We start from the raw sequence: 25,352 nt of genomic DNA, 5'->3' as shown, positions 1-25,352 counted from the left end.
TACCACTACTTCTGCTGTGCATTCACATTTGTGAAACAACCAGCAACAAAAACCAGATACCGTAACTAAAAAAAAGGTCGATGAACAGCTCCAAATCATGGCAGAATATCTAATATCAGTTAAATCAATCCTCTTGTGTACCTGTGACATTTCGGATCCACAACACAAAACTACTTGTAGGTCATCGACCATCGCTAAGCAAGAGACTCTTGCTTGGCTGAACTGTGATCACTCCGATCAACAATAACACCGTACTTCTTGCGGGCGTCCCACCAACGCAGAGGAAGAAACTTTTGAATGCGGGCGTCCCACCACGCAGAATTGTGATCATTCCGATCCACAATAACACCGTTCTTCTTGCGGGCGTCCCACCAACGCAGAGGAAGAAACACTTGAATGCGGGCGTCCCACCACGCAGAATTGTGATCATTCTGATCCACAATAACACCATTCTTCTTGCGGGCGTCCCACCAACGCAGAGGAAGAAACACTTGAATGCGGGCGTCCCACCACGCAGAATTGTGATCATTCCGATCCACAATAACACCGTTCTTCTTGCGGGCGTCCCACCAACGCAGAGGAAGAAACACTTGAATGCAAACATTCACCGCGCAACACTGTGATTCATCTTCAGCTATACCAATCAAGCTCTCTTTATTGAACTCTGTGGCTCCCCGAGACAACGCATGCGAAAACGATTCTTCCTTTTCATACTTTTGTCTTTTATTCTTCTTCTTATTACAGTTGACCGACCTTTCATAGCGGTATAAGTGTTCCCAATTCGCGAAAGTGTTTTTATGTTTAACAATGGTCTTCATATCGGAGTAAAACACATTCATAACTATATCATATCAGGCATCACGGCTATGTTCGAATACTCTTCAGAGGAGAAATCTTCAAAAATCTAAGGTAATTCAAAATATTGTATTCAAGATGCTAGATACATCTGATAGTTCGTGGTAGCGTTTGGCTGAATGCAGATGACATTACATTTTCTCTTCGCAAGTCTCATCACAAATTGCACCTTAAATTTTTCCAAAGGATAGTTGAAAAACATTCAAAGAGTACCACGATCTTTCGAAACTTAGCCAACCTCGTAGCCAACACTAGCCATCAACAAATTAAAAAATTTCTATAACACTTTCCAATCCATTGCACATTCAAAGAACTGTACGAATACGTGTTCTTGATAATTCAAACTATTGTAATAAAAAAAACATTTAAACATTATAACATTTAGTTTCAAAATGAACTTGTTTTGAAAATAAAACTCTGAAGTTCTTATTGGTGTATTTAAGTTTATCGCCAATCACACACTTGATTAGTCCATTAAGAATCAAATCAAATCGGCGAGATCGTATCTAAGAAACTACTTCTCTTAACAAATTGAAAGAGACTGGCAAACAAGCATATCTTTTTGCGTTCCCCTTTCCGCAGAAATAACTCGGTTTGACATAGTAGACATTGGAGTGTTTACAAAAAACTAAAACATAATCGTCACTCTTCTTACCAATGCAAAAAGCTCCGCTGCCTTTACTTTTTTCGGCTGCGTCCGAAATTGTTTTTTTTCACACTTTTCTATAAACATGATGGGTGACTTTATGCGAAATATGTTTATGCACTCCTGGCAGGATCGCCAAATGTGCAATTCGACATCGCGCATATTTGTCACCCATCATGTTTGCACTGCTGCACTCGCGAGGAATGTGGGATCAACTGCCCGCGAATGTGTATACTAACGATGACTGATAGGATCTGTCATTTGACACATGCATGCTAGGCCTGTTCATGATAATAGGCCTGTCCAATGCCACACACCTCCCTCCTATCTTACACTTTTTGTGTGAATCTACTAAAAATTATATGGATCGTCATACATCTCGCAACCCCTCCCAGCTAAGCGTTGCGTGTTTTATAGATGTTTCTTTTGATTAATTGAAATTATCATTGAGATTAAATTGTGTTTTCGTACTATGTTTAGGTGTACAACGAGTCCTAATAAAATTTCATTATTTCGCTTCAGTGCTTGGTTCGCTAAGTCTTTTCTAACACCGAATTACTTCAACTTATCCTCAAAACTTGTGATAATTTTCGATTTTTGTCCCTTTTTCTGAGTTGTGGATATTTATGCTTTGGAAGTAGTCTTAATTCGGTCGGAGATACTTGAAGATTCACATGCGTACTCTTGCCCCACCCGTTCCTGCATACTTTTACCCCACTGTCCCAAAATTAATTCAAGTAATGGTTCTGACTTCTTGGAAAACCAACCGGATTGGTGTTCTGCACCATAAAGTACTCTATACAGTAGGTTATCGAAATGGTATAATGTTCACCTGATTGAACGTATATATGGTAATGAAATACTAGTTGCGAAAACACAATTATTTTTAGCAAGTGACCAAAAAACTCCATATCTTCCTTGTTGTTTATTCAAATCGTTCACAATTACACATGATAATAGTTGGCCGGAATACCTGTCAAACTGATGCAGTGCTGCTAGTTTATCTATTTTTATTACTTCAAAAAATCGAAAACGTACTTTTATCCCACGCGCACTCTTGCCCCACTCTACTCTATTGCTGCTGCGAAAAAGGCCTTTTACGGATTACGTAACCAGCTTAGGTTCCGCAACATGCAGACGGAAACGAAATTTACTCTATACAAAACTCTGATTCTACCAGTGGCCCTTTATGGACATTTAAAGAGGCGGACCAGAGAATTTTCGGGGTTTTCGAGCGAAAAGTGCTGCGTACAATACTCGGAGGGAAACTAGAAAATGTTGTGTTTCGCAGACGCATGAATCATTAGCTGTATCAAGTATACAAAGAAGAAAATATTGTGAGTCGTATAAAATACGGCAGACTTCAGTGGGCTGGTCACTTAGTGCGAATGTCAGAAAAAAGAATTGCGAAAACAATATTCAACAGAGAGCCAGATAGGGGCCGCTGGCTGCACGCGGTGGAATCGGACCTGGGGACCCTGAACATTCGGAGAAACTGGAGCAACGCTTAAGACCGACGATTATGGAGCTCTACAATACGCCAGGCATAGCTGTATCGACGCTGTAGCCAACCAGGTATCCAGGTAGGTAGGTGTGTGGACGGGATTTATTACGATATTCCGTTATGAAAAATTATACTTTTACTTTTACTTTATTATTACTTTTATTTGCTCTGCCAGAGTATACTTACATTTGATATAATTTTCTCGAGCATTTTCTCTTTTTTCAATGCTGCTTTTATTGGGGAATCGGTAAAAAATTGTGTCGATTGGTATTTACTAAGTTTTCAACTCGGTCAAACAGACCACACAAAAGTCGGCCAACCTACCCCACGAGATGTTTTCGAGAAAAACACAGGGCTGGTTGCGGTCAATACCGCTCAAAATAATGACTTTAGTGACCAACATTGGCGAAAAAAGAGACCAAATATTGACTTTCAGCTGCAGAAAAAGTGACCAAATAGTGACTTTGAATTTCATTTGCAGTGACAAAAATTGACTTTTATATGAAGTTAATAAGGCCGATTCTAATAATTTTCAATTTTTTTAAAATTATTTTTCCCTCTACTATATTTTAGCCGAAAATACCACTTTAAAGGCGCAATGAATTCAACAAAAAATATGAATTGCCAAAACATTATTCACCAGATCCAATGAAAAGAAAATTGTGTGCTTATTTAGTGGAATTTCTCACTTCTAATGGATTATTTAATTCCATTACATTCCATTTTTTTCAAGTAGACGTATTTCGACCTCAACAGTAATGACGGTAATGGCGTCTTTGGTCTCTCAAGTCGAGTCAAGTATGGGACACTGATCAATATTTACAAAGTGATGGAACTAAATGGAATAGTTCGTCTTATGACAAATAAAATCTGATGAGTTTGTTTTATTTTAATCTTTTTATTATTTTTGTATTTTCGCCACTTTCACCTTCACCACTGGAAAACACAATTTGAGGCGAGTCATACAAAATGAGGTGCAATAATGTTTAATATGGGTTCGAACTTCCAAAACGGAAAATCTTCGCTTGAGTGTGAAAATGGCTTTTTTATAATAGAAAATTTATTTAAATAATTTTTCGACATAGATTTAATTTGACTCACAAAATTCATAAATCTGAAACCCAAGAATCGTCTCGAAACCTAAAGAATTTGTTCGGAATTCCGAAAAGCCTAAACAAGAAGTTCGAGCTACCAACCTCAATCAAACTTAAAATAGTAAGAATCTTAAAAAAATTCCAACTTTTCTCGATGGAATATCCAAAGTTTATCCAGTCTCGAATGTCTAAATTATCATCAGAATAGATTTTGGAAATGTTTTAAGTTTTTTTTTTCGGAGCAGAAAAATCTATCTATGAGGGATCCCTTACGTGAAAAATGTTCCACTTCCAAAGTCCTTTGCAGTATCAAGCAGTGATTCAATTATTTCCATTCTGTCTTTAAAAAAATCTCATGTTTCAAAATATATGTTATAAAATTAGAACGCTCACTAATCATTTCCCTGACACAACAGGGAATGCATAATTTTAGATAGTAGGATTTAGAGTGTAGGATCAAGATGAAAATATCAGAATCTTATTTAAAAAAAAATCAGAATACTCAACACTCAACAGTTCAATTGATAAGGTGTAGAGTTTATTAGTTTTTGAAAAAGGTTTTAAAATAAGCAGGGTACATATGCTATAAGCCTTGGGAATATATTTAGAATCTCAATCTCCTGTGTCAATCCTGCTTGCATCACTATATACCCAATTGCATCACTGTGACATAAAACCCCTCTAATCGATCGCTGTTAAAAATCTAATTCGCTTTGACGCAGCCGCGTTGTTGCCATCTAGCGGCGACGGACGTGTGCGTGAAATAACTGTTTTTCAACATGGTGAAGTATAGGAAGTATATTTTAAAATGTTATTAACAGTGATATGTTGAAAACTTTTAAATACGTAGGGTTAGAGTTTTGAAAAACTACATATTAGGCTCCTTATCTACACATGTTTTTTTAATCAAAATAATTCAACTTTCGTGTTACCTATTTAAAAGTAAATTAAATTTGTAACCCAAAAAAATGAACGATTTTAGGATAAAGTGTGTTTCAACACTTTAATAAGCATTTTAAAATTGATGCCCTATATCCCTTGCTGGGTGAAATGAAAAAGCATCAGCCGGCCCCCATTTTGTTTCCTCGCTTTCGTCAGGGCCAATAGACCTGTGCAGCGGTTCATTAAATTCACTCACCCGATGGATTTTGACATTTGAGCGGGTCGTCTTCTCGAACAAAAGTTCATTTTGCGTTCATTATGCGACCCGCTCAAACGTCATAATTTCTTGGGGGAGTTCATTTTGCGTTAGTCTATAATCACACCGAGATTCAGAGTGGGTCGCTAAGAAGTTGCGAACAGCTTTCGAGTCAAATAGTAATAAGTGTTCATTTTTTCTGAATCCGTAATTTCATGTCCGTCATGAATAAAGCAGCTTCGACGGATAAGGCTTCAAATTTTAAATTTTTTTTTTCATTCCGCTACGATGTTTTTGATGAAACCAAGTCGATAGTTTTAAAATAGTTGAAAAAAGTGACTTTTTCCGAGAAAAAGGGACTTTAGTGACTTGAGGTCGAAAAAAGAGCCTTTTTATTGACTGACCCGAAAAAAGTGACTCGCTACCAGGTCTGAAAACACAATTTGCAAACATAAAAGTGAGGTTATCCTAGACACATGTACAGCAACCGTTCGCTAACTGGGCTAAAACACCAGCCCAGTTACCGAACGCCGCTTTTTAACTGGGCTGACGAGGGAATTCGCGATGCATTGTTGTGATCGTGTTTTACATGAAGCTTAAAGAATATACCATTCAGAATCCCCTCGTCACCGAGTCTTTGTTGTTGTTTTTTGACTGATAACTGCTTTTTAACTGGGCTTTGGCCCAGTTAGCGAACGCCCAGTTAAAAAACAGTCCAGTTAAAAGGCGCCCAGTTAGCGAACTGTTGCTGTATACCGTTTTGTAGGATTTTTAATACCCTCTTTAGCGTACCACGTTTTTAGAAATCTGATGAATATTGATTCTATTACAAATATGACATTACCTTAACATAAACTTACTCACTTGCACCAAAATAGCAAAAAACGTTATCCTAAGCAAACGGAAACACTAAAATGCCTGAAATTACATCCGTACATGCGCGATCTAATACTCCACCCAAATTATTATAATGAGCCTTAAATGCGCCTCAAAACGTTTTCACATAAGCCACTCGGTCAACCTGCCCCTTCGGCCAACCAGCCCCGGTCTCCCCTACATACTTTGCCATATATGTCCTCCTTTTTACCCATCCGTAGAACCAAATGTCGCCCTTAAAAAAATGATCTGGTGAGCCTATGCTAGTCGTAGTTATGACTGGTACATTTACTCCTTCTCTTTCTTCTATAGTACAATCGTACAATAATTTTGTTATTATCAGATCTTATTTACATCAATCAATTTACCTTGCAGGTAGCATTTCGAAAAGTGCATAAATTGAAAGATCACGTAGTGCATTTACAATACAGAATTTACTTTCATTACATACATATCAAACGTTCTTAATGCCATAAATACGTGCCAGTAGGGAATAATTATTATGTGCAGTGGCTTCGTCATCCACCAGCAACATCAATTCAGACAACTTAACGTTAAAAGTGGGTGCTACCGTTCTATAGCACTTTCACGTTATTTTTGTGATTTCATTCAATGTCAACAACATTAGCGACGTCAGAAAAAAAAATCTGCAGGACCAACAGCGTTTTTGTAATGTTGGGGCTAATCAACACGTCACGCTCGCATTAACAGTTCACCCCACAAGGTTAAGGTTCGAGGGTAATTCGTTCGATGGCCAATGGCTAGCTAGAAAACAGAAATGGTAATTCAAATAAAAATCTAGGTTATACGCTACTGCCGACGAAGGATTTAACCTTGTGCCACATTTGTTTGCCATCGCGGCGGGTTATAAACACCTTAGAGCAGACGATTGCTTCCCACGTTCCAGTAACGGATAAAGTCTGACTCTCTGCGTGGAGTTTCATTGGGAGGTTTTTATGAATCGTTCGAAGGTCAATTTTAAAGGCTAGATTAATACGACGTATTATGGAAGAGATGAACAATGTGCCAGAGCAAAAACCATTAGAATCATCTTTTAATTTTTTATCTTTCTTCGCGTTAAATTGGTCAAAACAAAATAAGTCGCCTAAGTTTCTAATATTTTATTGATAATAGATAAAACTACAGTTATAATAATCGTCTAGTGCAATGATATTTTTCACCATGTAGGGGAGACTGGGGAGACTTGATCCCCTTTTCTGATTTACGATGTATCACAGCCAAAAATAAATAAACAATAAACATATATTTTTGCCTTTCTCGTACAACTAAGTTGTACCGAAAGGCTATCATTTCACTCCGAAAACGAACTTTTTATAGAAGCCTCTGAGACCCATAGTATTATATACCAATCGACTCAGCTCGACGAGCTAAGCACATGTCTGTCTGTCCGTGTGTATGTGTGTGTGTGTGTGTATGTGTGTGTGTGTGCACAAAAGCTATAAAAAAAACATTAGACAGCTTTTCGTATAGTAATCCTTAATCGATTTTCTCGCTACAAGTTTCATTCGACAGGCCTTGTTGATCACTATTGAATTTTATAACGATCGGTCATTGCGTTTGAAAGTTATGAAGAAAATGGTACATCGGACCATATATACTCCATATAAGGTTGGTGTCTCAACTAAATGCGAGAAAGGCACCATCAACGCTAGGTGGATTAATCTGGGTTTTTATATAATAGTAGCATCTAATGTGAAACGACTGTAAAAGATTTAGGCATTATGTTAGACTGCAAATTGACTTTTAAACATCATATATCGTATGTTGTGTCTAAAGCCTCATCACAATTAGGGTTTATCTTTCGCTTTGCTAAAAAAATTAGAGATGTTTATTGCTTAAAAGCATTGTACTGTTCATTAGTCCGTCCTATATTAGAATATTCTTCACCAGTCTGGGCATCATATTATCAAAATGATACTCAACGAATCGAATCAATTCAGCGCAAGTTCATCCGCTTTGCTCTCCGATTTCTCAATTGGCAAGATTCCTATAATTTACCAAGATATGAGAACCGTTGCATGCTTATAAACTTGGAAACACTTAATGCTAGACGTAATGTTGCAAAAGCCTGTTTTATTGGAGATTTGCTTCAAGGCCACATTGATTGTCCAGATCTGCTAGAAAAGATCGAAGTAAACATACGAAATCGTAATCTTCGCTCACACTCATTCTTGTACATTCGTGCTTCTAGAACTAACTACGGAATCAATGAGCCAATCAAAGGCATGTGTCGCGTGTTTAATAGGTGTTACGAAGTGTTTGATTTTCATGTTCCTCGTATAACTAATAAGAATAGATTTAAGAGTATTTTGTGTTAGATTTAGAGCATTCTATTTTTTATGTATGCCGTATAGTATGTCATTGGGGTGCGTATGTTTCACCTGTTGGCAGTTGTTGCTAAATAAATAAATAAATAGTTAAATAAAAAAAATTGAATAAAGCCGAATGCTATTCAGGGTAACATAAAAAAAATGAAATTCAATTATTGATCAAGCGAAGCAGGAAGTATTGAAACCTAGCTTAATTTTAAGAAAAATGTGGAGAAAATTTAGTTTACGAATTCCAGCATCGGATCAATCACCAAGACGCAGAGTTTGGTCCAATGTATTTTTTGCCTTTCTCGTACAACGAAGTTGCACCGAAAAGCTATCATTTCACTCCGAAAACGAACTTTTTATAGAAGCCTCGGAGACCCATAGTGTTATATACCAATTGACTCAGCTCGACGAACTGAGCACATGTCTGTCTGTCCGTGTGTATGTATGTGTGTATGTGTGTGTGTATGTGTGTGCACAAAAGCTAAGAAAAACATTAGACAACTTTTCGTATAGTAATCCTTAACCGATTTTCTCGCAACAAGTTTTATTCGACGGGGGACAAAGCCTTGTTGATCACTATTGAATTTGATAACGATCGACCTTTGCGTTTAAAAGTTATGAAGAAAATGGTACATCGAACCATATAAGCCTCATATAAGGTTGGTGTCTTGACTAAATGCGAGAAAGGCAATATCACTACTCAGTGAATTAAAATGGGTTTTTTTCTTTCAAAGCATTGCGCAATTATAATTATACGTATTCTAGTTCGAGAACTCCAAGTACTGGAAAAACAAATCAGCTGAATAAATCTAAAATATTTTCCACGTAGGTCGTTCTAATTTCGTTGTCTTGCTTACAAAGTTACAGAACTTGTATTACTTAGAGTTAGATAAGTAACATATAAATCAAGAATTAAATCTAGGAAAACATAATAATCTCTCATTTATCATCGTTCTATATACCCACAAATTATAATACATAATATGTAATACGCATTGTGGGAGACGTTCTTGCAAACTATAACGCAATGAATCGCGAGGATATATACTCTATGATAAATTCGTTTTGGGGCCTCTTCTCCTACCTGTGGTGAAGATGTATTTTAAACAGGGTTTGCAAAAATCGCTCTCAATAGATAACGAACAACGATAAAAGAGAGGCAAAAACTGTTCCGAATCATAACAAGCCATGATAACAAATTTATCCAACTTGTATACAAGTGCGAAAAAACAGAATCGGATAGGCAGCCCCTACAGAAAAATGGTGATTTTCGCTTTGTTTTCGCTCCATTCGTGTTGGTTACTGCACAGCTGTGTAGAACAAGTTGAAATGCATCATCAGAGCCAGTGCTCCCCACATTTGGAGCTTTCTAAAAGAAATGTATCATGGGGTATAACATCCCGAATCAGTTCTCTATCATGACAGCTTGCGAAAAAAGTTTCTCGCGGTATGCTACATATCGTATATGTATACAGAGATGATAAGTGAGAGACTTGTTCCTTCTCTTTAGGATTCAATCCCTGATTTTAAATCATTTCACACACAGTTGTGCGAAAATAAACCTGTACACTCTAATTACAAATGAGCAAAAACGAAATCTTTTATCATAGCATGTGGGTGAGGTCTGCTTCCCGATTCTGCATATATTTCGAGAAAATTTTAATTTGGATTTGTGATGTCAGGGAAAGTTATGGAATTTCATTGAGGTCAGGAAAAAATCACAAAACCCAGAATTGAAAATTTATTGCTTTTTTGAACACTTTGTTCACAGTTCTAACCCGCATAATTACAAACTGTACATGGATATTTTCCCGTGCGGTCGACAACAGTATCCTTTACTGTTGACAACTGAACATTTTAGAGACAGCATGTTATATGTTGACATTTAGGGTCTGTCTCATTTGGAGAATTAAACTTAAAAGTGACAGTTCGAAAATTTAGCAAATAACCCGGTCATAAAAGTAACTGGTGCTACCCAGCAATTCCAATAAGACATCGATGCAAAATGATTCGATATCTGTCAAAAGTAATCATGCTCTGCGAGCAGGGTTATTCGATAATTATTGAAATGTCACTTTTAAGTTTAATTTCAGTTTAATTCTCCAAATGAGACAGGCCCTTAGTGATGATGTCGAGCAGTTATGGTTGAATCGAGGGTTGAATCGATCGAAAAGTATTCGATAACCGCAACGTAAACTGTGAAGCTATATCTTACATCGTAATAATGATTCTGACCATATAACATGTTGTTTTTTATTATGCGGGAATGTTCCAAAGAAAAAATTGGGTTTGCATATAAGTACAAAATATGCACTACAGAATTGTAGTTTATATTAGATTTTAAAGTAAATTAGAAATATCTCAAAGTGCCTGTAAAAGCTTATTGGAGATGTTTTTAGGGTTAGAAAGTCTAAAAAATATTTATTATATCATAGTTCAGGTGTTGGCAGAATTTATTTCAATTTACAATTTCACGTTAATGATTTTTACACAATCTTCACGCAATATTTGTGGAGTTTATTCAAAAGTTTCTTATTCAATGTCTTTAACGATCCCATAAAACTTTCTGCTGAATATAAACAATCCTTATCAAAAACAATCATCCTAATCCATAAGAAATTTACGATTGTTCTCTCGATAGTTTTTGGGGGATTTTGTTTATGTATCGTTCCAGTTATTTTAACATTTCTTTTTCCCTTTTGCAAAGAATTATTTTGAAAATTCAGGAATTCCATGGGTTTTAAAAGTGTTCATGACTACTGAAAGGACATGCTAGAGTTAAAAAAAGAAAATGAAAAACTGGAAATATATATCTGTAAGCAATGATACTTTCTATATTTTGGAATCATCATATTTTCATGCCTGTAATTTTTCTAGGAATGGTCTGGAAAGTCAAAAAAAAATCAGGCTGTTCAAATCGTCCATCTTTTGTGCATTTCTTTTTCTCTACTTGAAAATACATCTATATATATAAAAATGAAATGGTCTGTGTTCGTATCCGCATAAGTCGAAAACGGCTGGATGGATTTTCTTCATTACTTCAGCAGAAATGTTCATTGTCGTTTCCGACGGGTTTATACAGTGCTTTTCAGAATGATAAGACCACCCTTGATTTTCATGTTTTTTTGCGACTTGAATGGAACCACCCTAATCTGTTGATGACAACCGATGAATATTAACACAAACACACACAAACCACTGAAAAGGGATGTGTTTGTTTATTCGCGTCGTAGAAATAGGGAAAACAGTAAATTTATCTTTTCAAAAAGATAAAACCACTTGGTAAGGTAACACCGTGATTGCGTTTTGTGTTAATTAACCATTATTTTTTATACTATCTAACAGTTCTGTTCAAAATGGGAAGGCAGAATGGATTGAGTGAGAAAGAACAGGGACAAATTCTGGCTTTCAGAAAGACTGGATGGGGAATCAGAAAAATTGCCAGAGAAATTGGACGAAGTCACTGTGTGGTCCTGAATTTCCTGAAAAACCCCACGTCGTATGGTAAAAAAAAAGAGTTCAGGACGAAAAAAGAAATTGTCTTCTAGAGAAGAGAGTCATGTCGTGAGCAAAGCATCAAATTCCACGATGAGCTGTTCTCAAATTCGAGCCGAACTCAACTTGGATGCATCTATTTCGACTGTTTGTAGGACTTTGAAACAATCTCCAAACATTTCGCGGTCGAAAATAAATAGTGCTCCTCGTTTGTTAACTCGACACAAGGAAGCTCGACTGGAATTTGCGTGCCGGAACATGTCACAGGACTGGAAAAAGGTAGGATAAGGAACTTCAAGGTGTTATTCAAAAATGGAAATCTTCACAGGTGATATTCTCGGATGAGAAAAAATTCAACCTAGCTGGTCCGGATGGGTTCAATGGCTATTGGCGGGACTTAAGGAAGGAACCACGATTTTTCTTGAAGCGAAACTTTGGGGGCGGGTATGTGATGGTTTGGGGTGCATTTAGTACGACCGGAAAAATGAAAATTCAGTTTGTTTCGCACAAAATGAAAAGTTCCGATTACATAAATGTCCTCAAAGCCGGTTTGCTACCCGTTGCATACCAGTGCTGAGACAATGGCGTGGTTAAGGTCAGAATAAAATAGAAGTTTTGGATTGGCCAGCTAGTTCCCCCGACTTGAAACCGATTGAAAACATTTGGGGTACTATGGTGCGGAAGATTTATGCTAAAAATCGGCAATTTTCATCAATCCAGGAGCTCAAAACCGCCATTCTTCAATCATGGGAAGAAATCCAGCTGGGAACACTGCAAAAGCTGGTCCAAAGCATGCCGAACCGTTTGTTTCAGACAATAAGCCGTTCTGGAGGTGCCACGAATTATTAGATTACTCTTGTTATTGTTTGTTACCAATAATACACCAAGGAGTGCAGGTGGTCGTATCATTTTGAAAAGCATATTTTCTTTAAATATGCTATAATTACTAGTTTTAGGAACAAAATAAATGAACTTGTTACCTTAAACAATTATTTTTTCATGTATTTCAATATGCCATTTGAAGAACCCACTTTATGGGTGGGTGGTCTTATCATTTTGAAAAGCACTGTATGATACTTCCTCTTGCGAAAATTACGAATAAGGTTGAGTAAATCGTGAAATACTAAAATTAAGATTTGTATGGAAATTTCGCATGGGCATTTACGCCTAATGCAGCAATGCAGGACAACGTCTGCCGGGTCGACTAGTAGTCATTAATTATTAAATTAAAAATCTTCCACTTATAATATGGTAAATCATAATTTTAGTTTTTGTTTATCTTTGAAACGAGTGCAAAGCTCCCTATTAGCACATATGTATATGAATACATATATCCCAGTTCGTTTGAAATATAAATAAATATATGCGCGATTCGAACATTTTCAAAATAAACTTGTATATTTTAAAATCCAATGAATCAAATTTGTATCTGTAATCCAACCAACAGTAATCAAATGAGAAAGAAAGCTTGTTTTCTTCTGAAAATGCGAGGTTCAATCAGAACAACGCTGGTACAACGCACATCGGGGTTGGTACGGGTAGATGGTGTAGATGGTGAGAGACATACAAAGCAGTACGATGATGGTACAGAAACCAAGCGGGAATCGCGTTGCTACTGTACCATCGTTGCTTTGCTGACTTTAATGTTGCAGACAGATAATTATTTCTTATGATACTGTAATGTTCTAGTCAATACGATTGAACATCATTGACATTTAGTTTTACCAGGGAGAAGGGGGAGAATGCGTTGAAAAACGGTGCTTGCAGACTTTCTCGAACAAGATATAACAAAAGGTACAAAATGGCATATCTTTCTTAACAATATTTTCCGTTTGTTGCATACATAATTATTTATTAAACACAACTTCCGCAAAGAAATTACCTTCGGAATAGCTTGAAATTTGATCGCAATTGAATAGTTGAAAAATTTAAATTTAAACTGAAGTCATAATAGTGATTACAAAATCGAATATTGCTTCTAAATCTGAAAACGGTTCTATAAAATTTATACTTCATCGTAAACGAACAAAGCTGTATAAATGTCGACGTTCCAATATTGAATCAACATAAATAATCAATTAGAAGTGAAGCTTAATGCGCATCGTTTCAACATATACGAACAATCACAAAATTGGAAAATTTAGTCCCATTCCCACAGTCCCTACATTCAAGCCACTACAATTGGTAATTTAAATTGTTCGGTAGTTCATGTACAACCTACGCGATGCAACAGGGAAACCCCATAGGCTTAGGTTTCATGACACATATGTTCCACTTTCCTCTATCAGGCTCCAATACACCTGAATAGATGGCGTGTCGGTGGTCACCCTCTACCGAGTATGGGGTCAGACTGACCGGCGGACAGGAGGACGACGGTGTGGTTCCGGTCGGCAGTAGGCCACCGGGGCATACATAACCGAAAAGGTGACTGACCACCGCTGGGTGAGTGCGAGCTGGTCTGTTGTCGAAGTGGTTCGAATAAATTGGATCGTCTATTGGTCGGTTGTCGAGCGGTTAATATGGGGCACGTGTTCGCTAACTATGTATGTATTGATATTTAATTCAGAAACTGCAGTCTAGGTTCCCAATTGTGAATATACTGATTAATTGAAACGTGTCGTTTTTTAATGAAAATGTGTCCGCTAATATATCAAAGAACAGAACAAAGGTAGGGATAAGCATCATATGATACCACCTACCATCACAGCTGAACGCTGCATATTTTAAAGCAATATTATGTTGATTGGTTTTCAAGTCTACATTCGAGAAAAAGAACTCTGCCATGATTCTACTCTATATAAAGTTCCACTTAATGTAGTGGAGTTAAAACATATGTTAAATTTCTATGATTTAAGATAAATACAACCGTGGAAGATGTTGCGAAGTTTTAATGCAAATACAAAAAAATGCTGCTCAAAACTAATATCAAAAAGATTTCCACACTAACTTCCCCTCCGTAACCAAGCAATAATGTCCTGCTCACCTATCCGCGTCAGCAAAGGAATGCCAAACAAACACTCACAAACTTGCACATGACCCGGTGTTCCGAGTTATTGGAAAAGCACAGCAATGGAATGCATACCTCCAACCGGTGAAATCAAACATGCCCGGCTACCATGGGAATAGACTTAAACATGTGGTGGCCATTAAACCCATTCGAGGCCTACGAACATTTCCATTTGCGCCCAGCTAGACTATCCTCGCAACAGCTAGGTACCTACATTGTTTTAGTAACGCGCGGTGCAACGAACGATACAGTAGGGAGCAAGTTCAAGGCTCAAGGAAAAAAGTTCCGCGAAAGAAATCCTTATTTGCATTGAGGGACCAAAACTAAGCGAGTGCCTCCGCAAGAGGATAATGGAATTCCGCTAATTAATCACATGCAATTAGTGCCATATGTAGCGCTGGGATCCAGAAGCGCTTCATATTTTTTTCTCCCGTTCATAGACTGGTTGGCGACAGATCTGGAGCAGACGATTCTCGCTCATTAGTATTAATGAATTCGATCCAGCTGACGACGACGGTTTTACCGACTATTATCCCGCCATAGAATACACTTTCGGTGCAGCCAACCAAGAGTGCCCGATCTATGTCGATAGGAATTAATTTGCAGTGTTTCAGATTAGTGCGGTATGGTTCGGTGGAGACGGAAGTGGATGAAAGGAATGAAGTGCTTAATTTTGTGTGATTCCAAGATGGAAGGATAAAAAAAACATAACGATGGAATTGATTACAAAGCCTCGGAAGGATCGGCGATACACACTTATTGGACGTAATGTATTTCGTTGGGTCTAGGCAATAGGAGTCGCTGGAATTGTTGTTGAATATGACTAAGACGTTTTCAACAGGGGAATAACATTTCTTTTACTTAGTTCTTCTTTATTGTGAAGGTGGAAGGGGTTGTGCAGTTGACCTACATATTTTAATTCGTTTCCTACCACAATAAATGAAACGAAACATTCTCGACTTCATGCTGAGCAGTACAAGAACGAATGCTCAGTGAGAAAGGACATTCATAAATAATTGCTAACCCAATAAAATTTAATGATTTATACGCAGCAGAGTATCGATGTTTGACGCGATACATAATTTAGAAAAGTCTTATACCAGTAAATCATGTCTCTTTTAGTTTTTAAATTCGAACTTGACTTAGTTTGAAGAGGAAAATGTGTATAAAAAATCGGTGGCTCAAGTTAGTCTACGAAAAAATATCAAATTTTTGATGGAATGACGTCTTACCTAACTAGATACCTAGTTGGCTACAGCGTCGATACACCTATGCCTGGCGTATCTTCGGTCTTCGGCGATGTTCTCCCAGTTTCCCCGAACGTTTAGGGTCCTCAGGTCCGATTCCACCGCGTGCAGCCAGCGTGTTCGTGACCTTCCATGAAGTAACCGGCCTCTGTCTGGTTCTCTGTTGAATATTGTTTCGCTATTCTTTCTTCCGACATTCGCACTAAGTGACCAGCCCACTGAAGTCTGCCATATTTTTTACGATTCACAATATTTTCTTCTTTGTATATTTGATACAGCTCAAGATTCATGCGTCTGCGCCACACACCATTTTCTAGTTTCCCTCCGAGTAGAGTAGAGCAGGGCAAGAGTGCGCGTAGGGTTAGAGTACGCTTTCGATTTTTTTAAAAGCTATAGCAAAAGATAAACTAGCAGCACTGCATCAGTGCCTGCTATTCTGGCCAACTATGTTTGAGTGAAATTGTAAACGATTTGAATAAACATCTTCGGAAATAAGAAGATTAAAGATAGTTAATTTTCTGGTCATTTTGCTGAAATAAATAGTGTTTTCGCAACTAGTATTACATATGTACGTTGAATTAAGTGATCATTATACCATCTCGATAACCTATTGAATAGAGTAGTTATGGTGACGGAAACCAATCCAATTGGTTTTCCCAGAGGTCAAGGCCATTAACTGAATACACACTTCATGGACCAGCCCCCCTTTCAGAGTTACGCAATTTCCAAACATTCCATAATATACTTTGAATTTACATCAATTAAATGTTATTAATTCTTATTTGTGCTAATATTATCAGGGCTGGTAGCGACTGAAGCCACTCAAAATAGTGACTTTAGTGACCAAAGCTGACGAAAAAAGGGACCAATTAGTGACTTTCTGTTGCAGAAAAAGTGACCAAATAGTGACTTCCAATTTCAGTTGCAAGTTCGATGGGACGAAATCAGGCGTTTTTGGGTCGAAGGAGAATATTTTTTTCGTAATTTGTGGCGGAAAACATCTTTCACTCACCACTATTTTCTCTTAGAACGAACTCAGAAGAGAAATGAAAACCGTACTCGCTAACTTTTATCTACTTTGTGACTAAGTAAATTTGTATTGCCCTCTCTTTTAACCCCATGGAAATTTTACTCAATATCTGTAAAAAGCAGGACAACTCAAAACTATGAGTAGTGTGCAAGCAAATCTCGCTTAACTTTTCAAAAGGACCTAAGTAACATTTTTTTCACGAATTAATTTGAGTATTGCAATCAAAAGCTTTCATGTTGTTCTGTTGATTGCGCTATTCAAATTAATTAATGAAAAAAATGTTACTTAGGACCTTTTGAAAAGTTAAGCGAGAAATCATATTTTTACGAAACTGGAAGTGAACGAAATATGGTTATCACTCTTAACACCTGTTTTTCTATTCTGAAAATTATTTCTCGGCGAAAATCTGCGTGAATGAGCATTCTCTTCTCGTGAGAATGAGTGAAAATGTCGATCGTTGTATTAGCTGAACACCTACTTAAGAAAGATGCAGAGAACTCTACGATTTGTCATAGGTGAAACGGATGCTTTTTGAATTATTAGTGCGACAGGAACAACACTACGGATCGTTTTAGTAGAAAACGATACAAAAATAATGGAGATTCATGTACAACGAGCCTGGGATTGAACCCTCGACCTCCTGCTTGTAATGAGGACCATGCTCTCTGAACTTTTAAATATTTTTACTCCAAAATACGCAGGTTTTCCGACTTGCTGTGCGTATTCATGAACGATTTTTGCTATGAAATTCGACAGCGCATGCAATCTTCAAAATTGAGGAGACTTGATGATCGCCTTTTTTTGATATCTATGATCAGAGCCGTAGCGTGGACTCCCAGCGCCCTCGGCGAAACCGTTATTAGACGCCCCTTTCTTTCTTGGCATGTTCAAAACAAAAAGCATGATAAGAGCTGGGATACTTTTAAAATAAATTGGTCAGCGGATCCTTTGGATAAGGTGGGCGCTTGTACGATGATGTTTATGACCAGAAAATAACCTTCGATGAATTCTTCGTTTTCGTCAGGAAAACCTTGAACTAACCTCAGGAATCTTGAAACAAAACCAACAGAAATTAATAAAAGGGGAGTTGGGTAGTTGCCTGTATTTAATTCGCCCGTAGATGTCGAAACGTTCATGGTTCAAAAAATTTAATAAGGGACGAGCAAGGGCCTCATACGCCTTTCACTGGCGAACAAAGCTCGTGTACTCTGCATCGAAGCTTAGAACCGGTGTTAGGGCGCAATCGTTAATGTGAACATTTTTATATTCGGTTAGTTACTGCAAATAAATTCATTTCGAGTCCCTATAATCAAAAAGGTATCTCAAGCATATCACATCGTTATATTGCTGCATGATTGAGTGTTTAATTTTGATAAAATATCGAAAACAAAAGTGTGCATAAAAATTGCCTCGCCATAACAAAAAGATGGTAGAGAATTAACACTATTGTTTACAGTTTAGAACCAAATCCAGATGTCGCAGATGTTGGGGTACGGATTCAGTGCTCCGCCTTCTCCCCCTGGGGACGAGACTTCATTCGAATCATATGTCGTCTACTGTCCAATCACTACACTCTAAATCCACATCTTTTCAGAATGAGGCTCTCGGAAGACAATCTGTTTGCAGCGAGGAATATCAGGATATTGTTTACGTCGTGTGGGCGTGCAAGGAACATCGTGGCCCCAGATCTGCGCTAAAGGAATATCTCCGGGTCCGAGGAAAACAACCAAAGCCTCCTTACCAGTGTTGGTAAAATCACTCATAAATCTCAATCAACGAGCGCTCCCGTGTGAACGAAATCGTCTGCGATTTTAAAAGAATGCATCGCGCTTGAATTTTTCATGCCAAAACGCATCATTTCACTCATTTGTCTAAAAATCAATTCGGTTCAAAAACGTATTTGAATTCAATTGGGGGGCAATTATTGCTTATACATGGAAGAGTATCCATTATTTTATGCGACGAACGTAAATTCACTATTTTTAACGAAAGAGAACAAAAGAAAACCTACGATGATTCAAATGGATGATTCAACTCATCCATGAGTTTTTAGGTGCTGAGTTGGGTGCGTTTCAACTCATGCTTGATTTGAATCATCCATGAGTTTTGAGATTTTGAGTTTTTACCAACACTGCTCCTTACAAACCTTGAAAGCGGGTGAAGCGCTTATTCAGCTAAAAATAGTATTGGAAAATTAGCTTATTCAACTTGAATTGTTTGATGGGATTAGGAAAGTGTTGGCGGGTCTTGATCTTTGTTACATGTCAGTTGATAACCAGTTTTTGAGAGTTTCTGATGTAAGAATGTAATCATAGTCCGCCCATCCTCTTTTCTGGCATACCCGAATCATGGCATATCACGAATATCTTCCTTTTGTTTTCCAGTTTAATGTCTGTCGTTTCCCTTTCATATGTCTTCCTCTCGGTATTGTCTCCCAAGAAAAAATGTTCGTTCGTTCCATTACAGAAGTGGAACATCGTCAAGAATGGCAACTATGTGAACATCCGCATCGTTATTACTTAAGCACCCTAAATTTTCTTCCAAATCGTGAGTCTTTCAGTTCCCCAAAACTAACATTAGTACATACATAAGAATCATGAAAAATTGGAATTAAAATATGATTTTAGCTTCGTAACGTTTAACGGCAAATCAGCCTGCCAAAAAACAAAAGTTAATTTTTTAAATAATTTTTGTTTTGCGTTGTGGATTTATTAATGATTTCCTTAAGTCCTTAAGTAAACTTTGCTTGTTTTTTTTACCATCATACAAGTGTCTGGTATAAAGGAATCGAAAATGTCACTAGATCAAATGCGATCGTTATGGTCCGTTTTTGAACCTCAAATAGTTTGCCTGCATAAAATGAGAGAATTGATCTTAAATTCAAACAAACTCCCTCTCACTACTTCCAATCTATTATTTGAAAACGGTTTAGATTTCTTAGCCACGAACAGAAATTATACGCGGTTTTTACAGTCTACTTTGTGTTTCGTCTTTGGCGTATTGAAGTCCTCATCTATAGGGTTTCTTCCCTAGAAACTTGTTCCATGCTTCTTTTCAATTGTATTTCCTGTTCAACTCAAGTGGTATCCAAGCGCGTAAAAAAACTTGAGATTTTTCATCATTTCCCACAGTTCTGGATTTCGGCGGCCCCCTAAGGCCTGGCGCCCTTGGCGGGGGTCAACCTAGCCAATCACACGCTACGGCGCTGTCTATGATACTCAATAAATATTTTTTTAGAGCAAACCCTTCATCTCATCTGTCAAATCTACAAAAAAAAAGCCGCTTGAGAACAAATTAAACTTTCTTGAATTTTTTAGACAAATTTTTATATGGATGCCCAATGAGGGAAGTCTGCTCAAATTGAGGCAACAACTTAAAATCCAAATATCCTGAAATTGTTGTGGAATGATGGCATTTTTATCAATGAAGGTCATTTAGCATATTTATGGATTTGTGCTGTGAAAAAAATTAAAGCATTTGGTCATTATTGGAAGAAGTTGTTCTAATTTTGCGTGGCAACTAAAAAACATCTTTGGGAGGAACAAAACACAGTAAACCAGATTGTCAATTAAAAAAAACTCGCAACATAACGATCATATGTCTAGAAATAAATACGCTTTAACAATACTACTTTAGTTCTTGATATAACATGGGAGAATCAAGTCTCCTCACCATCCCCTACTGCATAAAGTTTGAGTTAATTTATAAATTGTAACGTAAAACACCTTCAATTAGCTACTGGTGAAATGCCAATAAGAGCAGCGAGTTAAATGGCTGGCGAAGTTACAGGGCGATCATTTTTTCAAGGTCCGTAATTTCATTTCCGCCATGAACAAAGCATCTTCCGATGGATACATAAAGCCTTGTAAAAAAAAGCTTAGTCAATAGTTTCAAAATAGTTGAAAATAGTGATTTGCGAGAAAAAGTGACTTTAGTGACTTGGTGACCCATTAGAAAAGTGACCCATTACCAGGCCTGTAATATGTACTTAAAATACATTATTAGAAAATTTGCGTAGTCTTACCTTACCCGAAGCGCAATGTGTTTTTCAAGTGTCTTGCAATAAAGGTTCTAGTGAAACGAATTCCAATAATTTCAATTTTTTTATCGCTGGGTAACATAAAGGAGGAGTATACGAATCGTCAACATTGATTTGATATGCAGTACCTTGTTTCATATGGGCTACATGTTCAATTGAAACTAAGTGCGTACTCTTGCCCCACTCTACTCTATTTTCGCTCGAAAACTCCGAAAACTCTCCGGTCCGTCTCTTTGAACGTCCATGCTTCATGTCCATAAAAGGCCACTGCTTGAATCAGAGTTTTTTATAGAACCAAATTTTGTTTCCGTAGAAGGCTATTTTCGCAGCAGCAATACGTCTTTTCACATCACGGGAAACGGCATTGTCCCATGTCACAAGCGTTCCAAGGTAAACAAATTCTTCAACAACTTCAAACACATCCCCATCAAGCACTACTCAGCACCAACACCACTAGTTTGATCGGCCCTCACGAAAACCTGCCTGGTATTCGCCGACGAAGGACCCCTCACGCGGTCTCAGTCTGTTAAACAGCATACGCGACATACTTTTGTACGCAGAGTTCAGAAGGGTGATCCCTTCAGTCTAGTATTGGTGCCCTATCTCATAGATTGGGCATATGAGGCCATCCAACCAGCCGGCATGCAGTTCTTCATCCTCCCATCCTCCCCTGGATAGTTTGGTGGATTGATGGATGTAGCTACTTACTTCCGACTGACCTCTTATTAAATTCTATTTGCTGCCCTGATCTCTGGACAAAATTTTATCGAAATGTGTCATCGTGGGGGGTGAGGGTGCTAAAACGCATTTGAAGTTTGCATGGAAAATGTATGAAGAAACATCGGGAATCTGTATTTTGAAGCTAACTAGCATTGTAACTGGATAGATCGATTTCTCTTCATCGATTTTTTCTTTCGTTAAGTTATTTATGCAATAAAGCCACCATCTTGGAAACCACGTGCTTTTTGCCGAACTTTTCACGGATACAAATTTCATCCATTTGCTTAAAAAATATACATGTTTAATTCCAAAATGGTAATATGTTTGAATCAAACATATTTATATTCAAAATTAAATTAAATCCCTGTTTGTTTTATACAAACACTAGTGGGCAGCCCCTCGCTTGCTCTTCCAAAAGTAAACAAAAACTCGAGTTCGGATCGGATCCGATCGGAAGTCAGCAAAGGAGCAGGAGCAAGAGCGGAATCACAATCACATGAATCACAGAACAAACTGAAAGCTATTGATTGCACTATTCAAATTAATTCATAAAAAAATGTTACTTAGGTCCTTTTGAAAAGTTCAGCGAGAAATGCCTTCGAACAACCATCTTAAATTATTGCCAATTATTTCTCCGTTAATCCTTCCAAATGAACCATTAATTTCAGAAATTTCATTATTTTCTCGGTGATTTCTTCAGCAATTCACTTAGGAATTCTGTTAAAAATTTCTACATCTCCTTTCCCAGAACTTCCACCAGAAAATCATTCATAAATTCCTATGTAAACTCCTCCCGACATTCTCTCAGAAGTTACTCCAGAAATTCAACCAAGATCTCGTCATTAATTACTTCTTTACTCACTTAATTACTACTTTACCCATGCCCCGGGAATTCTTCCGAAAATTCCTCCAAAAACTCTCCAGGAAAATTGTTTCCGGATTTTTTGTTCGGGAATTCTCGCTTAACTTTTCAAAAGGTCCTAAGTAACATTTTTTTCATGAATTAATTTGAATAGCGCAATCAACAGAAAAACATGAAAGCTTTTAATTGCAGTACTCAAATTAAATCATGAAAAAAATGTTACTTAGGTCCTTTTGAAAAGTTAAGCGAGAATTCTCCCGGAAGCTCCTTGCAAAAGTCATCTGCAAATTCATCTGTCTAATTCTCCAGATATTCTTACGAAAATTTTGTCAAAACTTTTTCGGAATTACCTACAAAAATTCCGCTTGAAATTATTTAAGAGATTCTCCCAGAAATGCGGCAATTTTCAAAATTTTTGCGAGTACTGTGTGTGTGTATGTTATCCTCTACACCTCGCCCAGCTGGGGACGTTGGTCAAGTAGTGCTACGAATAATTTGATCATATCTCATGCTCCGTAATATTGCCTTTTTAGTTATGAAGACTAGTACTACAAAAATGATTCACTCTTGAAGCAAAGAAATGTGACTTCAGGAAGTGTAGGTAATGGGATGCACTAGTTGTTCATAACAGGTACAGAAAAACTTCACATGGACGCCCTTATTCGTACTAACTACTCAGGGAGTAGAAGGCCGAGAAGAGTCACTGTTGCTAACTAAAGCGTGAACCGGGAATCCCACAACATCCGCAGCAATAGCAGCCAACGATGCCCTGTGCGTATTTAGTTATACTTTTTATGAATTGATACAATGATTAAGAAATGAAATGAGGAAAGGTAAAGAACTGGAACGTGCTCACCAATTCAGTGCGACCACTATTAAATGGGCACCAATCTTGAACAGGAAACACCAGGGATGTCCTCAGAATGTTTCCAGAGCTCTGCATTTCTCATCCACTCTTGCTTTCGCTTCCTTTGGAACCACGAATGCCCAACTGTCACCAATTAAACGATCCAAGCGCTTATATCTCCGATAGCTGTTAGTTTCATGGCTGCTGCTGTCACTGCGGTGGCACTTTCGTTTACCAGTTGTGGGAATGGAGTTTGTTGAGATTGGCGATCCAGCGTTTTCACATGAAGATCACCAGCAGGAAAACGACACGCTTCACACTTTCCTACCAAAACATCTCTTACTTTTTGATTTTGACAGCCTTTTCAAATGGTGGAGGAACATCCAATTCTGGCGGAAACCTTGTATTCGACCTCAACATCGGTTGGATTTACGCGGTAAAATGGTACGTTTCGCACCCGTGAAATTCGTCGGCTTCAAAACAGAAAAACGCCACTTTACATTAATACCCGAAAAGTTGAAAAATTTGACATAAAAATACGGAGGAAAATTTATTCGCGTCATGCCATACGCGTGGCACACTACGATCCTTTTCAAAATTTCTGCGAGTACTTCCCTTAAAATGTCTACAAAAATCATCCAGAATTTCCTCTATGTATTCTCCCAAAAATTCCGCCAAGAATTTTTCCGGAAATAACTTCAAGAGCTCATTCAGAAATCCCTTTAAAAGTTCCCCCGTAAAGTTTTCAAAGAATTATTCAGGAAAAAATTCTCAAGCTATTCTGCTGAATTTTTTTCAAGAACTGCTCCGGGAAGATTTTTTTTTTCAAGAAGCATTTCCGAAGGAATTTTCCTAGGAGTATTCGAAAGGATTTCCTGAAAAATTTCCTAAATTTATTATTGAAATAATTCGTGGAAATATTCTTGATGAATTAATGATGGAGATATTCTCAGTAAAATTCCTAGAAGAATATCTTAAACAAATCTGGGGGAAATTTTAAAATAAGTAGTTTTTTAACGAATTTCCTAAGGAATTTTCAGAGGAAAATATTTATGAATTTCAAATTTCAAATAAAGTTTTGATATAATTTCAGACTGAATTAGGGGGAAAGACGGCTTTGGCAGGTTTTGTTCTATTATTGGTAGGGGGGTTTTTGTCGACCAAATTTTATGAAATTTGGCCAAAATATTCTTTGATATGCAAAGAATGCTTAGGCCAAATTTGATAAAAAACCCCCTGCCAATAATAGAACAAAACTTGCCAAAGCCGTCATTCCCCCTACGAAATTTCAGGAGGCGTTCTTTGAGAAGTTTCTTAGTTTCTTGAGGAACAATTCCCACATTGGCCACATTTCCAGTAAAAGTATCTTTATGGCCGAGAATGTGTTGAATATAAAGGGATCTAGCGACTATGTTGCCAAAAATATTTTCCCACGTCGCACTTTTTGGCCAGAGGTTAGCTCCACGCTAGTGGTTGTTTGTCCCGGTATCCAATGATTTAGATTTAATGACTTTATCGGCAGACACCACATCAATTCGTTAAGCAAAGTTGATCGGTATATGAAAGTCGGCCCTCCAGGCCATCTATCGAAAAGGCGTTTTTGGAGTTTATAGTCTTTTCGTTACACGTTGGTGTACGAGAAAGGCATAAACG

At 37.5% G+C, this 25,352-nt stretch overlaps 2 protein-coding genes across 5 annotated transcripts in view; one reads left to right on the top strand and one right to left on the bottom strand.

Annotated features, from left to right (window-relative positions):
• LOC134211414 (17S U2 SnRNP complex component HTATSF1) overlaps positions 1 to 25,352 on the bottom strand; it is a 310,332-nt gene that overhangs the window by 260,360 nt on the left and 24,620 nt on the right. The gene's annotated exons all lie outside the window — the stretch shown is intronic.
• LOC134211413 (uncharacterized) overlaps positions 15,239 to 25,352 on the top strand; it is a 34,438-nt gene continuing 24,324 nt past the window's right edge. Inside the window, exon 1 of one of the 2 annotated variants that reach the window (XM_062688233.1) lies at positions 15,239 to 15,719. In XM_062688233.1, coding sequence (XP_062544217.1) covers positions 15,668 to 15,719 — 52 coding nt within the window. In that variant the 5' untranslated portion in view covers positions 15,239 to 15,667. The remainder of the gene's footprint in view (positions 15,720 to 25,352) is intronic. The other variant, XM_062688234.1, reaches the window with a different exon arrangement.

This window comes from Armigeres subalbatus, chromosome 2 (assembly GCF_024139115.2).
Source record: "Armigeres subalbatus isolate Guangzhou_Male chromosome 2, GZ_Asu_2, whole genome shotgun sequence".
In the NCBI taxonomy this organism is placed as follows: domain Eukaryota; kingdom Metazoa; phylum Arthropoda; class Insecta; order Diptera; family Culicidae; genus Armigeres; species Armigeres subalbatus.
This window is presented reverse-complemented; position numbering and strand designations above follow the sequence as displayed.